This window comes from Lagopus leucura, unplaced genomic scaffold (genome assembly GCF_019238085.1).
Source record: "Lagopus leucura isolate 7727_CA_CO unplaced genomic scaffold, USGS_WTPT01 Super-Scaffold_100004, whole genome shotgun sequence".
NCBI lineage: Eukaryota > Metazoa > Chordata > Aves > Galliformes > Phasianidae > Lagopus > Lagopus leucura.
This window is the reverse complement of record NW_024962264.1, coordinates 1519700-1539046: the sequence shown is the minus strand read 5'-3', so window position 1 is coordinate 1539046 and position 19347 is coordinate 1519700. Positions and strand designations below refer to the sequence as shown.

General features: G+C 41.6%; 1 protein-coding gene across 7 annotated transcripts in view; it reads right to left on the bottom strand.

Moving 5' to 3' along the window:
* The window catches only part of GRIA2 (glutamate ionotropic receptor AMPA type subunit 2), an 83909-nt gene that overhangs the window by 44403 nt on the left and 20159 nt on the right, over positions 1-19347 (bottom strand). For all 7 annotated transcript variants that reach the window (XM_042870866.1, XM_042870867.1, XM_042870868.1 and 4 more), the window contains exon 3: positions 2754-2993. In XM_042870866.1, coding sequence (XP_042726800.1) covers positions 2754-2993 — 240 coding nt within the window. The remainder of the gene's footprint in view (positions 1-2753; positions 2994-19347) is intronic.

The window sequence follows — 19347 nt, the reverse complement described above, 5'->3', positions numbered from 1 at the left end:
AGCTTTGCTTCTTCCACATACCTGAAATTAAAGAAATAGTTATAATAAAAAGATCCCAAAAATTAACAAGACATTAAATATAATCTGAATCACTGTTTCAGATCTGATTTAGTAGATTCTAGGTTTCCAAACATGTCCTTCTAAGAACCCTTTGCACCAAACAGAGTATCAGGCACAGATTCATTTAATGAGGGCTGCTAATGGTACTACAATCCATTATAAGGAGTTCCTATATTTTTGTCTTCTGATCTTCCACTTTTCCTAGGGACTCTTTTTCTTTTTTTCTTTTTTGGAGTACCCTCTGCAGTGAGCAGATTTGTTGCTTTTTAGTGGTGACAGATCTGTCATCCTCAAACAGTTTAGTTTACTCTGATAGCAACAACACAACAGAAAGTGGAAAAAAAAAAATCATTTACAGCAATGCTTTTGAGGAATGATCTCTACAGAGTAAAGGAAGTAAAAATCTGCAGAGGACAATATTCTAACAACTCCAGTTGGTGGTTGTGACTGCATGAGTATTTCCATTTGGGAACTTCATGTACCTGGACCACTTACAGTTAAGATGAGACAGACTGTTAATTCTGTGAGTCCTGAAAGGGAGGAATGAAAAGAGGCTGACTAAATTAGCAGCTCTGTTACAAAGACAATCTTATGTTCATGTCATTGCTTTCTCCAAACTGCACTGCTTAGTACTGGCATCACAGAGAAAGCAAGGAGGATACAGTGTAAGCCACTTTATATGACATCAAGTGCCACATTAAACCAGAAATAGCTTGGACATGCACACAGTGAATGGCTTAACTTCTTACAGACAAGAATGAGATGTGAAATTGTTCTGCACTTCATTCAGTCAGCCTCCAGACACAGAGGAGCTGTAAAAGTTGCAGTAAATTTTGCTTTTGGAATAAGTCATTAAACTAATTTCTATTAGCTTCCACAAGCAGTAAGTCTTTTTCACATCATTCCTGAAGGAGGAAGCATCTAACATTATATGTAATCCCTTAAGTATACATCACATTAACACTTAAACAAAAGCGTTTGGAGGAAGCGTGAACCCTGTCTGCTCAAGGTCTGATGTCATCAGAAGTGCTGCCTCCATGCTGCTTGACTCTGCACGATAGGCTTAGAGCAGGCAGTGGGAGCACTGATTTCACTCAGCATAAAGGCAGGAATTTCATGCCTTGGAGCTCACTATCACTGGGGTGCCTTGCCTCAACTAAAACAAACAAATACAAGAGAGAGGCATCATCAAAAGGTGACTACAAACAAAAGTTTCATGCTATTATTCCCAGCCATTGGCCAGAGCAGCCACCAGGTGTTTTTCATTATTCCCTACATATAAACCACATGCAGGTCATGTACCACACACTGCTAGCTGACTGACAGAGCATTTCGCATCTGTCCTTTCTAAAATGGCAGTGACTGTTTCAGATTCTAATGTGATCATTTGAAAAGGATCTGCAACAGAAATAAGCTCGGGGTTCATCAACCCACATGACATTACTGCTGAAGGCTACATGTCAGCTTTAGTCTTTCTTACTTCAGGGCTCAAAACAGTGAGAATGAACTATTTTGAGGTATTCCCTTCAGCATCTGAGCAACTTCTAACATTTAAAAAAGCATCAGAAGGCAGAGAATTTAACATTACTCCATTACCCAATAAACTGGTGTATTTAATATTACATTAACCAACTTACAATCTTACAGAAGTCCACCTTACGATTTCATGTGCATTTAACTCTGATCAATGGCCATGCAGATAAGACACAAGACGGCCTTCTTAAAGGAAAGATACGAAACTGGGAATAGAAGGAAGTTGGTCATGGACTACTGGACTAGGAGGACTTGAAAACAGAATGATGACAAGGGAATTCCACAAAGGGCAGTCAAAACAAAACATGCTGTGTGATGCTATTTGTCCAAAAATTGATACATCATCATTCGCAAGTAATTTTTCACAGTTCATAAATTGTTAGGCCACAATTATTATACCCATAAAAGGGCACTGCACTTGTGGAGGCTGTACCCCTGAAAAAGTTGCCCACAAGCAGTGGATTTGGGTTCATCAATAAAAAAAAAAATAATAAACAGCAGGGAAGAACTCAAGTACTGTCAATGGTGGCTTCCAAGGGAGAATGGACTGCATCCAAGGCTCTTGTTTGTCTTCTGCTCAGCTACTGATTTCATACGTTGTGTGGAGTAAATCTGCGCTAGCAGACATTCCTTAACTCTATTGAAATATAGCTGAAGCACAACTCAGAGTGGGTGGCATCTTCAGGCCTCCAATAACAGGACAGCTACCTCTGGAGCTCACAGTTCATAAGGGTAAACTCCAGCAATCAGCTATAGCTGCAGCATGGAAAACAGCCATTTGGTGAAAGAATGAGCTTACTGATGTTTGTGTTTGACTCTAATTTTAAATGGCTCAAAAGCTGAGTGTGGATAATGAGCATCATTACATGAAAAAGTATCTTAGCCCTTTCATTTTTTTAATCCTTAGGATGATTATTTAAAAAGACAAGAACTCACAGGAAGTTTCACAGCAAATAATCTCATAACTTATCAGAATATGCTTGAAATTCTGCTAATGCCCACTATAATTTCATTCTCATTTAAACTATTTTCACGTCCTAAGAAACCATTTGTAAATTTAAATGTTTTTGCTGTATTCCTCTCCTCGGTTTCTAAGGCAAATTCAGCTTTTCAGCAAGAGACTACTAGCAAACGGCATACAGATAAAAACTGGATCTCACCTCTGTCGCTGTCATATAAATATGCAAACTTGGTCCACTGATAGTATTCGATCAAACTAAGGAGAGCTCCCTTGAGGTCAGGTCTCATCTGAATGACAAATGGATGTGTTCCATCTGTTGGGAAGCTCGGAGTTATGAAGGAGACGTGAAGAGTCCCACAAAACGATGTTATGGTGTTTACAGACTTCTTATCATAGAATCCAAAAATAGCAAAGACTCCTCTTGAAAACTGGGAGCAGACTAGGAGAGAGACAGAAAAACAGTTAGGTGGGAATTCTTTTTTTTTCCAGAAATGCACTGAGAATCCTATTGTGTGTATATATCTTAGAAATAATGAAGTTGTCTAATTTCACAATGGGAGAGAACAGTAATGCTATGTTATGGAGGGTAATTATGTGCTAGCATTATTAATCAGTAATATAAAGCTTTCAGTAAAAACAACAACAAACATCAAAGGTGTGGCTTGCAGTCCAAGTTATTTAGAAATTAAATGCACCTATATAAACATCGATGGCAGCTGGAATTTATAACATGAGTCATCATGATCACACATACCACCAAAGGAAGCAGATAACTTTTTTGTCACGTTAAAAATAAATTGGTTCTGAGATCAAGACTCCTTGAGCTTTTTGTGTAATTCTTTATATTGCCCCAAATTAAAAAAGAAAGAAATAAAAACGTTCAAAGCCAGAACTAGAAGCAAATCTCTTAGCTGCAGAAAATAAGTTGATTTGTTTTAAGCTCGAGTTTCAGGCATTATTTTAATTCTCTGTGCTTTCAGATTCAGCAAAAGCTGGTCTTCCTGGATGACACTTGAAGTCATGCTGCAGAAAGAATAACCTCAGATGTAAATCACCTGCTGATTATTCAATTTTCATCACTTGAGACAATTCAAGCCAGCTGATGAACACTGCTGATAAACGCAGCCTGGAGAGAAGAGCTAGCTCTTCTGGGTCATCCTGTTCTTTGATACTGCAAGTTATATTAGTGCCTAGGTTTTAAAAACAAGATAGATTGAGGAAAAATTCCTCCCTGATTAATTCTGAGCTATCACCTACGCATTCTTCGGTTTGCACACTGTCACCTTGAACAAGAGGCAAATCCTTTCAGACAAAGCACCTAGCCAGCCTCACTGCAAACCCTGCTACACCTGACCTGCTGATAGCTGTAAATCACTACATAGCTGAGTCTAACTTCTCCTGGCTGTTTAGAGCACTAAAGAGCACCAATCCTTGAATACAATTCACATGTGAGGGCAGAAATAAATTGACTTATTTTTGAAGTTTCTCACATTTGTTATTTTCTCTTTTAAAGTTATCACATCCTTACTAAAATAAAAACAAAAAAAAAAAAGCCCCTTTATTCATGTTATCATTAATTTCTATTTACTTTGCATGGCTTTTCCTGTCTACCACAGAATCACAGAATAACTTGAGGGGAAGAGATCCATAAGGATCATTGAGTCCTTTATCTGGACCACCCAAAATTTGTATCATGAGTGACAGCATTGTCCAGACACCTCGTGAACCTGGCAAGCACAGATCTCAAACCGTAACTATTTCTATGCTTCAGTTAAAAGTATCTAAACAGCCTGGGTGAAATTCTGAGTCCAACAACTTCAACACATCCTCTGTTAACTTTAAAAAGGTCAGAATTTCACCTCAGGTGAGTGGATAGAAATGACTAAAAAACAACCAATGACTAATGCCCCTGTATAAAAGGATGCTGCGCAGCCTACCAGGACAAGAGTACAAGACTTTATCTATAATAAACACAATATTTACGAGCACTGCTCTGAAGGTGATGCTTTCTATTTTATTATGTTGGCCAGCAATGTCAGAGACAGATGTCGGTGGCACGTCAGTAGAGGCTGAACCTTCCCTCCAACATTCCATTACATCTTGTTGCCATGTGACAGATGGCAGCAGAGAGGCGGTCTGACAGAATGGTGGCTGACATGGAAGTGTGTATGAAGCCAAAGTGTGCCACCAAATTCCTCTGTGCAGAAAAGATTGCACATGGTCACACTGATGCTTGCTGAATATCGATGGAAACCGAACAGTGGACGTCAGCACAGTGAGCTGCTGTCTGATATGATTCAGCAGTAGAAACAGTGGGTCACCTCCTCTGGTGCAGGCTTACAAGCACAGCCTGCAGGCTCTAGTTTCATGGCTGGCAAAAATGCATAACTAACTGTGGTATGTTGAAAAGTAATGCTTTGTGGCTGAGAATTCGCTTGGTCAAATGGTATCACAGAATCACAGGGGTAGGAAGGAACCTCCAGAGATCATTGAGTCTGACCCCCCTGCAAAGCAGCCCCCTACAGCAGGCTGCACAGGTAGGCATCCAGGCTGGTCTTGAATATCTACAAAGGAGGAGAATCCACAACCTTCCTGGGCAGGCTGTTCCAGTGCTCTGTCAGCCTCACTGTGAAGAAGTTCCTTCACATATTGGTACAGAACTTCCTATGCTCAAGTTTAGGGCCATTTCCCCTTGTCCTGTCCCCACAGACTGCTGAGAACAGGTTAGCTGTGTACACTCAAGATATTTATAAGCTTTAATAAGTTCACCTCTGAGTCGTCTTTTCTCAAGGCTGAACAGATCCAGTTCACTCAGCCTTACCTCATAAAAGAGGTGCTCCAAGCCCTTTACCATTTTTGTGACCCTCCACTGGACTCTTTCCAGGAGATCTTTGCCTTCTTTTTATACCGGGGAGCCCAGAACTGAATGCAGCACTCAAGGTGAGGCCTGACCAGAGCAGAGGAGGAGGAGGATCACTTCCCTTGCCCTGCTGGCTACATTCCTTTTAATGCACCCCAGGATCCCATTGTCCAACCAGGGCACATTGCTGTCTCAAAGCCAACCTGTTGTCCACCAGGACCCGAGTCCTGCTCTGCAAAACTCCTCTCCAGCAAATCACCCCCCAAGCTGTACTGACACTTGCAGTTATTCCTTCCCAGATGCATGACTCTACCCTTACTTTTGTTAAAGCTCATCTGGTTTCTTAAGTTATTAAATGATTAATAATTAATAAATTAATTATTATTGTGCTCTTTGTACCTGCTGTAGTTTCTACGGTAATAAATAGGAGGCGTTACCATTGGAGGGACCTATTATCTCAAGTCCATTCGAGGTATAACACCGATCAAGTTGAAAAAAAACCTTCTGAAAAGGGCTGTGAATTTTCTAAACAGCTTTCCTGTTTGAATTACCTCTAATACCACTGGACAGTGCTTGAAAAACGAAGGAGCTCTGCACCCATTCAGGAGGATGCATGCAACTAGCCCACTCTCTTCAGAAAAGACCCAGGAGTTTACAACCCACAATCCTTACATTCAGAAAATCATCCGTCCATAATTGTACACATTATCTAAGAAAGCTGAGTGCCATCCTCTCAATCTCCCCCACACCAAGCCAGGGATGAGCAGAAAGCACATCCTTTGGCTGAGGAAATGAAGTGACAGCATCTCTATCTGCTTACACCAGTTTAAAAGCACAAACACTCCATCCCCACAACTATCAATATAAAAGCATAAACACTGTGTGTTTCTCAAACTATTAAGAAACCCGCAACAAAGATATAAAATCATTTAATTCAAACAGGAGTACCCAAACGATAGAGCAAAACTTAGGCAAATCTTAAAAGTAAGCACATTATGCACTCTAGCAGATATTAAGATTTACCATAAAAAACAGGATAAACTTCAAAAGTTTATGAGCAGTGATCAGTGTTATGGTTGAACTGAAATTCCTCAGTTCTATGCTTGCACGTGTGAAATTTCTATTAAAGCTCAGCACGAGGGCACCTGTGCAACATAATAAAAACTTGCTACAGTTATTATTTAGAATGTCACAGGATAAATACTTGCAACTGTTTTGGGACTCTTATTCTCTGAGGGCAGGAGGGGAAAGAAGAGGGAGCATTTTTAAGTACGCAATGGTGATCCAGGGGTTATAAAGCAGAAAGTGTAGATCTTTCTGGCAGGATTCATACATTAGACTACCAAGTCTACAGCCATGTTGTTACTGTTGGAATATGTTAGTTTTTATGATAAGTAATCACATGCTGTTTATGATTATTAGAGTAAAAAAAAAATAATAATCGTGGTGATAAGGACTCTGAAGTCACTGAAACATGAAAGCCATATTAAAGACATCAGAAACAACTGCCAGGATTTATTTCTTTCAAGCTCTTCCACACAAAGCATTCCTCTTTAGGTCTATGTACTTCCCAGAAGTGGTCATACATATTTAACTAAGAGGCAAAGATCCATTTTGTTATTGCTCTCCTGAACACTGAAGATGGCTCCTAATCTTTTTTCCCCAAACACTAAGGCCCTGATTCATTCAACACACACACAAACACACAAAAAAATTTAAGCTTATGTCTGCAGTGAGAAATAGATGTGGAGTTAGTACTCTTCTGGAGTACTAACAGAAACATCAGCATAGCTCCCATGATGTATTTAAACGATTTGCCTATTTTCTCTCACTGTGCAAAAGCCCCTGTTTGCAAGAAACGTGCTTCACACACTGGGAGAATCCCAAGGAAGGCAGTCACTGCACAGACTATGATTATGGTGCAACATCCTCCAAAGCATTAGACAAAATAGATGAGAGCAGCTTTCATTGCTGACAGAGTCTGCAAAGAGTTCCCCTTTAAAATCAGCTGCACCAAAGGCTGACCTCTCTTACAGTAACTCAATCGCGCTCCAGTCGGTGACGTAGCGATGCTCTGTTTTCAGAAGGAACACAGAAACTACCTGCTCAGTTATTTACCCTTCCATTGATACCATACCTGTTTCTGCTTTTCACTGTAATGTGCTCCTAGCTTATTTTATTTAATACTTTCTCCATTACATTATCCTCTTTTGTCTATTAAAGTCTATAAAGATTTTCAAGGCCAGATCGAATGGGATCCTGGGCAGCCTGACCCAGGGCTGGCAAACCTGCCCACAGGAGTGGCTTTGAACTGGACATCTTTATGGCCCTTCCAACTGAAGCCATTCTATGACTATATGATGATTAAAACAAATGTCTCTTAGTACCTGCATGAGGATACAATAAAGTAAAAGATATGACTTAAGCTTCTTTTAACTGCCATAAGGATTGCTGTTATTTGTAAATATGAGAGTTTTGATACTGGGTTTCTGTCCAACGGTGACAATTTTTAGTTAGTAAGAAGCTATTCACCCTCCAAAGCTTGCATTTTAAATGCTGTTGGCATTACCATTGCTCTACATGTTATTTTGTTGTCATAAATTGTTTTGCTACAGTGCTAACGGAATGGCTTCAATACTGACATAGGGAAATAAGCCTTTAGCACATATTATTTAACCATGTCCAATCATTCTCTTCTACATAAGAAACTACAGCATCAGGGTGAAGAAACATCAGACACAGTCCCTGCAAAGGGACCCAAAACAAAGAAATTCCTCCTGGTCTGTAAAGCTGACAGGTGTGTCAGAAGCAGCCAGGAACAAGACACAGAAATCAAATGCCCAGTTGTTGATTTCAGCCTCCGAAAGGCAACATTAAGAACAAACAGACAGCAGAAAGGAACCACAAACAATATACTGTGCAATAGTAGCAAAAATAATAAACAAGCAAGCACCACAGCTGCCAAAAGAATTCACACAAGATTGAAACCGCATCAGAAAATCATTATGAGAATAAAAAAAGCATGGAATGCTTCCAAAGCTACTGAGAAAAATGCAGCATAGCAGACAGGGTATTGTATGCACTTTCACAGACTACAGAATTCTTTTGTATTGGTTTTCTGTATTGTCTCTGTGGCCGGTTTTACCCATTTGGTTTATATTATCACGTTATGGATGTGAGGGAGAAATTTCTTCTCAGGAAGGTAAGACAAAAGGCCAAAGCTTCATGCTAGGACTCAGTAAAACACAGAATAACAATAACAAATAAAGTCTGGTATTTTAAAGTCCCGAGGTATCTTTTAGCAAAACTGGGAAGCAAAATCAATGCCAATTAAAACATCAGTGGTAATAAGAACTGAAAATAAGCTGCATTTCTGGAAGACAAAGGAACACAAAAATCTTTACATCTCTTTTTGCTATTCTTAACCCTAGCACCAATTAATTAAGGTGGACTTTCTAAGCATTTATGAAAATCTGCGTGCATGGAATTATAGCAATTCAATACTAACCCAAACTGGGCATCCAACCTCTTTGTAGGTTGCATGTGCATACACACACACACACAGTGCTTACAAACAAATGAAACAACAACAACCAGACTCACTTGGGCAGATGAATAACAAATATTGAGAACGCATGCAAAAATAAGGAGTGAAATAATCCTTTAGTAACTCGGTGATGTGCTCCTCATCCATACCTCATGCTGCTACACTGAATTTCCAACTTTGAGCAACACCCTGGGAATTACTAAACAAAGTAAGGAAAGGAGGTTACTGTTTTGCACATAGACAGCAGGAGAAATTGTCACAGCCTCAGAGAGAGAAGCAAGCAAAATTTAAATCCCATGACTGCAATATCAGTAGAGGACCACTATGGTGCAGCCACCTCTCCAGCAGAAATGTGGTCTTCAGTTGTTTTTGCTATGAATTTAACTGTTCAGATATCACGTGACTGACTGGAACTTTCCACACCATTTTCAGCAACAGAGGCTTTGATCGTTGTGAAATGTTAGATTCAAAACCTGGACTGCTGCAGCGCAAAAGCAGCTCAGAGACCGGAAGAGAGGCAAATTAATTTATTTCAACCAGTCAATCATACTTCACGCTGAGAAAAGAAATTTTGTGCCAATATAGGATATTTTTGGCAAGTACAAAAAAGCCTCCAAGAAGTTAGGGGCCATCTGTTAGGAAAGTACATGATGGTAAGGCACAGCTTCTTTATATGCTAATGCGGTGGTAATGAAGGGGGTAAATAAACATCATGCTCAGATAGAAACAACAGGTCAGAAAAACAGTCTGTTTCAATGACAGTTGCATTCAATTACATATTGCTTGGCTGCGTACTGTAAGCATTTTAAAATCTTTTTCATTGCTAGGCCAATTACCATGATGAAAAAGAAATCACTGCAAACACCACTGAAAGAACCATGATAAAACAATTATGCTTTTATGAATAAAGTAAGAACTCTGTAATAAAATTAAAATGCAATGCAAGTCTTTTCGTGAAGAATATGCCCGTATCCAGTGAATCCTTACAGATCTCTTTGGATCACAGAATCATAGGATGGTTTGCGTTAGAAGGACCCTTTAAGATCCCCTGCTATAGGCCAGGTTGCTCACAGCCTGGCCTTGAATGCATCCAGGGAGGGGGCATCCACACCCTCACTGGGCAACTTGTTCCAGCATCTCACCACCCCCATGGGAAAGAATTTCTTCCCAATATCTAGCCTAAAACCTCCCTCATCCAATTTAAAGCCATTTCCCCTTGTCCTGTTGCTACCTGCCATTCTAAAAAGTCCCTCCCCAGCTTTCCTGTAGGCCCCTTCAGGTACTTGCAAGTTGGTATTAAGTCCCCCAGAGCCTTCTCTTCTCCAGACTGAAGAACCCCAGCTTTCCTCAGCCTGACATAGTAGGATGCTAGTGTACTTGTCTAGATCCCTATTTCAAGGTCAGGCTATATGGGGCCCTGGGCAGCCTGATCCAGTGGGTGGCAACCCTGACCACAGCAGGTTTGGAACCAGATGATCTTTAATGTCCCTTACAACTCAAGCCATTCTATACTATAACAACATACTGTAATTCTATACTACCAGCTGCAAGCACAATTCTTTCTAAGCTCAGAATCTGGTGACCTGGCAAGTCTTTTTAATACCAAATGTAATTTTACCTCGTCTGCAAAAACCAGAACATTCTTCCAGAAGCTTCCCTACCCTGCATCAAAGTTTCCCCAAACTCCCTCAAATAAAAAAAGTGCTATTTCTACTTAGTGAAATTTAACTTTCATGTATTTGTTTCCTTCAGATTTAAAGCCATCTTATAAATCTGCCTTTGTCACTTGTTTGTACCTTCCTGAACAATTACAATCTTGCAGTAACATAAAATTTGTTACTGTAAGTGTTCAACAAATACCACCTGTGGATGCAGGTGCACGTAATCAAATCTAAGAGGAAACCACTGGCTTTTCAGAGCCACGCTTCAAGCTATAGAGAAGTCAGCTCTAATGAAAGAAGATACTGAAACTGTCTTGGAAAAAAAAAATAAAATAAAATGAAGATAAGTCTTAAGAAAACTGCTATAAGGAATAAAGAAGATAAGAGGATTTCCAAAGGCAGAGAAAGTACAGCAGGAAATAAGCGACCTGTTGCTCTCAAAATACTTCATACTGCAGTTGTAAAGGAACAATCTGCTATATTCCAGCCAGCCATTTGTGACCTGCAATACCTCCAATATGAGGAAAAGGGCTGAAATTCACACCTAGACTGCTTACATCTCTCTCTGAACTGATGAAACTGGGAGCCCTCTCATAGTGCAAACCACTGCAGCTTGCAGCCCTTCAGACCCACACAGTCAGCAGACAACAAGCAACTTTGCTGCAACTCTGCCCTATCCTAAGGCTCACACTCTCCAGATGGCTGAACTCACTTTTAAAATAAATCTTCTAGCTGGAACTGTTGGCATAAAGATACCTCTGCAGAGAATATCTTCCACAAGCTAACGGTTAATGTGATAGTAAGCCCGACACATGAGGCCTTGATTTCCTACCCTAACAACTTTCACTCCCTCACAGCCAAACCCACAACCCTCTTCCACTTGGAACAACTTCCAGCCTGCACTGTTCCAACCTAAAGCATCTACCCACAGCAAAGGGCACGCTACATCACAAGTGCTTTTCTTTTCTTTCCTGTCTTACTAGGCCGCAGTTCAAGACATGAACTCTAATTCCAGTGATGACTTACTGATGACATTCACTAGGACAATTAGCTGTTAAACTAATTGCTAGGCTTTATGTGGATTTACAAATGATCTAGTACTCACATGACACACGTTCCTATCTGCATGCCCTATTTTTCCAAGGAGTGTAGAAGTAACAGAAGCATTACATATTTCTGAAGTCTTCAAATACCATTCAATAAACATCATTAGTAATACAAATCAGAAATGCAGTAAAATCCTGCTAATTAGACACCTTAGCGAACACCTTGTTGCTCTGATTAAACAATTCGTTCAATAAAGAGGTTATTCAAAAACTAAAACAGCACAGAGAGCATCAGGACAATGAAGTAAAATAAGAACCCTGTGCAAGCATAGGAAGGAAAGTCCAATTCCTTGCACTTTATTAGTTTGTTCCTTTAATCCCTAACAATTTGATGCATTTCAAATTGTTAAGGATTTGACTTCTCAGCTGCTATTTCGGAAACATTAGTTCAGCACTGGAAAAAAAAAAATCCTTGTTTAACAAAACTTACAAATATGTGGTGAAGCATAGCTGCGCTAGTAAAACAATGATTCTTCCTTCAAAGTGCAAAATACTACAGTACTTGCCTCACTATGACTGAAATTACAGTTCTGGATATCTTCTTCCTGCGCTCAGATTTCACAGGAGCAGGGCTCATGAGCTCAGGTGAAGTTCTATACCATCTACGCTCTATTACTAAACTTGAGCATCTAGGTCGTACTACAAACAACGTACAAAGAACCATAGAACTACCTGGGGTGAAAAGGACCTCGAGCATCACCTAGTTCCAACCCCCTGCTGTGTGCAGGGTCACCAACCAGCAGCCCAGGCTGCCCAGAGCCACATCCAGCCTGGCCTTGAATGCCTGCAGGGATGGGGCATCCACAGCCTCCTTGGGCAACCTGTTCCAGTGCCTCACCACCCTCTGGGTGGAAAAACTTTTTCCTAATATTGAGCCTAATCCTCCCCTGTGTCAGTTTAAAACCATTCCCCCTTGTCCTACCACTATCCACCCTTGTAAACAGCTGTCCCCCCTCCTGTTTATCTGCATCCTTCAAGTAATGGAAGACCTTGAAGGGAGGTCTGCCTCAGAGCCTTCTCTTCTCCAAGCTCAACAAGCCCAGTTCCCTCAGCCTTTCCTCACAGCAGAGCTGCTCCAGCCCTCTGCTCATCTCAGTGCCTCCTCTGGCCCCGCTCCCAGAGCTCCACGTCCTTCCTGTGCTGGGGGCCCCAGGCCTGGACGCAGCGCTGCAGATGGGGCCTCACAAGAGCCGAGCAGAGGGGGACGATCACCTCCCTCTCCTGCTGGCCGCCCCTTTTCCATGCAGCCCACAACACAGCTGGCCTTCCGGGCTGCAGGCGCACACTGCTGCCTCATGGCCAGCTTCTCGTCCACCAGGACCCCAAGTCCTTCTGCGCAGGGCTGCTCTCAAGGAGATCTTCCCCCAGTCTGTATCAATACCTGGGATTGCCCCGACCCAATGCAGCACCCTGCACTTGGCCTCGTTGAACCTCATTAGGTTCACATGGCCACTTCTCCATCCTGCCCAGGTCCCTTTGGATGCTTCCCTTCCCTCCAATGCATCGACTGCACCGCTCAGCTTGGGGCCATCTGCAAACTTGCTGAGGCTGCACTCGATGCCATCATCTGTCATTGATGAAGATGCTGAAGAGCACCGGTCCCAAGACCGACCCCTGAGGGACACCGCTTGTGACCAGCCTCCACCCTGACACCTTTGGCTGTGACTAGTCAACCAAATCCTCATCAATCCAACAGTCCATCCTTCAAATCCATATCTCTCCAATTTAGAAAGAAGGATGTGCTGAGGGACCATGTCAAAGGCTCTGCAGAAGTCCAGGTAGATGACACCCATGCTAAACAGATCTTCTACCTGCTCACACCTCACACAGGTGGAGTTCTTGCTACCCTCCTCTTGCAGCAGCAGGCTCAGACACTCCCTGCAGCTGGAGATCCGAACAGCCACATTCTCAAGTAGGGCCTCCGTTTGGGTCATGTATAATCAATGAATATTAAGATGTTATAATTATGAAATAAACAAGAGAGTTTGACAAAGCAGAGTATGATAACAAAAAAAGGATGAATACAAGGCTTACCCCTACCCTAGGCTCACTCACAAAACACCAGCAGAGGCTGGTGGGGTAAGCTTGTTGCCTGGTGGAGACCATGGTAAATCTGTGGTCTCAGAGACTGCAATAGGTAAGCCGGTCTCCCAGGTGAGGAGGGACAGCACTTCTGTGGCTTGCTGCACAAGTTACCATCACTGCTGTGGGTATTGCACACATGCTGCCTTCTCACTGTGCTGGTGGGCAGTGACACGTGGCTGCCCTCCCAGAAGCTTTCTCTAAGGCAAGGGGTGTGAACGCAGATCTGTATACCTGGTAGTGCACCACGCTTTCACAAGAGCTGCTGAGCGACTCTGTTAGCTCGGGGCTCCCCTGGTAAAGGAACCAACCGAAACCCCCTGTGTACCTTGCAATCACTTGCTGCAGTTCCAGCCAGGATAGCTCTGAGGAAGCTAATCTCAGCGATCAAGCTGACACACAAAAACACTATACCTTGAAATAAAATAATTAACAGAGAAAACCCACGCCATGAATAAACCCCATCTGAAAACATTTTCCCACTTAGCACTATGATATCATCTGAGGATCACAGTTTCTGGGCCTTTGGGTTCTCTATCAGGTTCTGTGTCAATATCAGAATATCAGTCAATCCTTCTGCATTTGATTTGAGCATCTCATTTACCATTGCAAATAAAATGTCGATGTCACTGATAAAGAAGTTAAAGAGCACCAGTCCCAAGACAGACCCCTGGGGGACACCGCTCGTTACCTTCCTGGACACAGAACCATTGATGACCACCCTCTGTCTGCAGCCTTTCAACCAGTTCCTTATCCATCAGGTGGTCCACCCACCAAATCCACATCCCTCCAATTTGGAGATAAGGATGTGGTGGAGGACCACATCAAAGGCCTTGCTCAAGTCCAGGTAAATGACATCGGTCGCCTTCTCCTTGTCCACCAATGCCGTCACTCCATCACAGAAGGCCACCAGATTGGTTAGGCATATCCTTCCCCTGGTGAAACCGTGCTGGCTGTCTCAGATCACACGCTCATTCCTCATGTGATCAAGCATGTCATCCAGGAGGATCTGTTCCATGATCTTATCGGGTACAGAGGTAAGACTCACTGGCCTGTAGATCTCTTTGCTCCCTTTCTTATAAAATAGGAATGACGTGACCCTTCTTCTAGTCACCTAGGATCTCACCAGATAGCCAAGACTTTTCAAATATGATGGATCAGCAACCACCTCAGCCAGCTCCTTCATAACCCTGGAATGCACGCCATCCAGCCCCACAGACTTGTATGCATTCAGTCTTGGACTTGCTCTGCCCTTAAAGTGGGGTGGTATTTAGTCCTCCAGTCCCCACCTAGACATTTAGGGATGCAGAGGTCAGGGAGGTGAGAAATATTAGAATCCTGGCTCTCAATGAAGACGGAGGCAAAGAGCTCAGCCTTCTCCTCATCTGTCAAAGCCAGATTTTACAATTACAAAGGAGGTACACTAGCTTTGGCCTGTCTCTTCTGGCCAATATGCCTGTAGAATGAATGCCTCTGAGGTAGTAAGGTTGGGCTTAATAAGAAGATCCCACCACCCCATTCCAACTGTTGTCTCCATGCTATGCCCAAAAACAGGCTACACAAACAGCTGAACACAGCAGACAGGAATGTCACAAAACTGTCTGCCAAGTACATAGGATCAGAAACTCATTTTCAGAGCCTGAGTTGTTGTTGTTGTTTTTACCAGAATGAATCTATTTGCTTTAAAATTTTATCATAATTTGACTGAGATAAACAATCATTAAAATATTTACCAACACTACTTAGTAAATACTATCGTATTTAGAAACAGCAAATAAAGCTTCATAATTTCCCTTGCCAATAGTGACGAGAGACTAATACCATTTCCAGGCACAGCTTTAGTCAAGACAATGTCTTTTGCAGGCACATTTACATCTTAGAGATGAGATCCCTTTGTATCAAACATCAGAATAAAGTATTTAGTACCAATTATCCTTCCAGAAAACTGTAGGTTTCTAGAGATGCAGCAATTTCAACCAGCTGACACTTAGCACTGTAAAAGTACATTACAGTCATTAGAAAAAACATTATCTGCACTGCTCACCAGAAAGCAAGACTAAGGACCTAGTTAGACTGGCCCAGCAACTTGGAGAGCCACTCACAGCATGTTCTGTGCTCTGATCATTAATATTGTGCCTTGTGTATATTAGTGAGCAGTGGAGATCTCCAGAATGAAAAGTTAGTATTGAAGATCAAGCGTGCACATTTCAGAGGTTTTATTCCAGACTAATTTCAGGTTGATCTTCTGGACTAAACACCCACAGGCAGATTCTGGAAACAAATGCAGATTTGTTTCATTCAAAAATAATTTGTTTCTCATGCTCCAAAACCACTCCATAACAAAAACAAAGTAGTCAAGTCAGTGATTTCCTTCAGAAAAAGCATTCTTAATCCAAACTGTACAGCTCAGTGGAAGTACCCATGTATTTTCAGCAGGTACAAAAGGCTTATTTCCATTTAAATCTAAGTAAAATGTTACAGAATTGTGTACTACTGTAACTGGTTATATTGGACTGCTTAAGTTTATTATCAATTTTACACTTCAGGTTTGTTCACTGACAGCATTCTAAAAATGAATTTACTTTAAGAATTGAAGTACTAAGCTTCAAGTGTTTAATTTTTCACACTGACACGTGAACAGGTTACATCTGTTCTCACAGTAAAGCCAATAAAAGACATTCTGTTTACCCACGTTGGCATCTTGCACAGCATCTTGTTTGGTTTTTCATTTCAAGTTCTAATTGACTGAAATAATCCTAAAGGTGATATTCCTCAAAGAAATGCTACCTGCCTTCTCATTATTTTCAAAGGCACTTCAAACAAGGGTCATGATTTGGCTATCTGTTTCATGAGGTGAACTGAAGGCACTGGCAAACTACAGTAAATCATACCATACATCGTGTAGACTGATCTGTTGGTCTTTCAAGAGGCTGTTTAAATTCCCAGCACAAGCCAGCTGGAGTGGCTGCTGTGCACTGCAGAGGCAGTAGCCCAACTTCAAATAACCAGGCTTGAGAGCTCTAACATGGGACTGAGCTACTGCAATTAAAATAAAAAAATTAACATATCTCAACTCTACTCATATTCTGTGTTACTTTGGACAAACAATATAAGATTTCTGTGTCTGTATTTTTATCTGTAGGCTGGACATTCATCTTCCCACAGAAACATTAGATCAGTAAATTTTTGAATGACAGAAACAAGCAGCATCTTTTCATTGATGAGCACCACAAATTCCACATCTATAAATCGGCAGCTCCATCAGCTCCTGAGGTTGAACAGCTAAGACTACCCTAGTACTGAAAAGAGGAACATTCAAGAGTTTCCCCTACCTGAAATTCAGTAGCTATTTCAAATTTTGGAGAACATTGTTGGGTGGTTTGCATGTTTGGGCATTTTTCCCATAGTTAAATTAAGAAACAGTTTTTATGTTACTCCAAATGATAGTGATTAACAATATTATCTCTGCAGGCCACACAATATACTTCATGGAAATGCTACCTATGGTTACAACATCGTTTGGGGCACCTGGTATCTCATACTGCTTGCTCAAAGTAATCAGCTTCTGCACACGCAGCATTCTAATGCGTATAGTGTCACGCTTTTAAATTGCTTCTAAAAATACATCTGATCAGCACGTAATGCAACAAAATACAATACTTTATAGCACATGGCTTGCAAAGCGGTGAAGCAAAGGACATGCCTAGATCTCAGCCGCAGCATGCCACCTACTCTGCTCCGTAACATTTATATAAACATATGGCTCATCCTAGGTGGCAAGCCACCACTGAAGCACAGGTGTGTTTTCTCTCACTTGAATTCATGACCCCTACTACAGAAAGCTGCAATCAGCTCTTACAGCTGCATATTCAATGTCAACTCTGTTGTATAAGTTTACTTAGTCTTTTCTACAAGAAACAAATGGAAATTCTGCATTATACCCACGTGAGACAAAACACCTACACTGAGTACTGTTTAAACGTATTTCCCTCTGGAGAACATGGCCTGATTAAAGCTCACTAATAATGATAAAAGCCACGTAACAAGGATGATGCATTTTTAAAGGACAAACTCAATGAGTTTCAGCAGTGGCACATGGATTCCCTAGCTTCCTGTGAAACAGCATGGAATCAGTCTCATTTAGTCTGGCTTGTTACTCATAGAGGTTAACTTGAACATTTTAGCTTGTACGTATTTCCCAGAACACGCACTTCTATAGTACTTACTTCAGAACTTTTCTGTATGGATACTATATCCTCCCCATTAGCACAGTCTCTTTCGCTTGCTTTTCACCTGGATAGAACCTCTCCATTCAAAGCAGTCATCAGAGTTTAGTATGTTTTGTTCCCCAAAGGATCAGAAACTGACAGAAAGTGTGTCTCAAACACTGCTAATTCGTTACACAATCAAAGGTGCTCTCTACCACACCACGAATCAGAAAAAGCTCACAAACAAGTCAAATAGAAGTACTTCTATAACAGCTTGTAGGTTTAATATGTAACTGTCAAATCAGAAGAAGATGCACATCTACAGTTTAAAAATAAAAAAAAAAGAAAAGCAAAGAACAGCTGACAAGAAATTAAAGACCTCAGTGAGACCTGGACAGGTTGGACAGTTGTGTGGAGAAGAAGCTGATGGGGGCCAAGTACAGAGTTCCACATCTGGGGGGAACTAACTGCATGCATCACTGCAGCTTAGAGGCTGACCTGATAGAGAGAATCTCTGCGGAAAAGGACCTGGGTGTCCTGGTGGACAGCAGATGGGCCATGAGCCAGCAGTGTGCCCCTGTGGCCAGGAAAACCAATGGTATCCTGGAGAGCACTAAGAAGAGCACGGCCAGCAGGTGAAAGGAGGTGATCCTCCCCCTCTACACTGCCCTGGTGAGGCCACATCTGGAGTACTGGTTCCAGTTCTGGAAAGGCAGGGAACTTCTAGAGAGATTCCAGCAGTGGGCCACAAAGATTACTAGGGCCATGGAGAATCTCCCTTACAAGGGGAGATTCTAAGGGGGCCTGGCAGTGTTCAGCCTGCGGAACACTGAGAGGGAATCTTGCCAATGCTTATAAACATCTAATGGACAGGAGTCAAGTGGATGCAGCCAGTAGTTTTTCCACTACTAACACACAAATAAGGGAGATAAATGACTTTGTGTATGTGTAAATGTAACTAGTCACAGCCTTCCTTGACAAACTCAAATGATAATCATGAAAGTCAAATTTTGAGCAACCATGCGCTAACTATCTTAGGGAAAGATACCTCAAGCATTATTCATCCTTTATGTAAAAATACGACTTGACCTGTGTTTATCACAACTAAACCATTAAAAAAAAAATAATTTCCCAACAGGAATCTAAGATAGAGTATCAACTCAAACAGTGAGACTTCACTAAAATAATGATTTGAAGAATGACTTATTCAAAGAGCGAGCTCAAAGGTTGATTTTCTCTTACCTTCAATTTCTTTGTTGTCTTCATTTTTCCAGCCCTTTCCGTTGTCCCTCTCTACTCCACCTTCACAAGGCCCCATCTGCAATATTG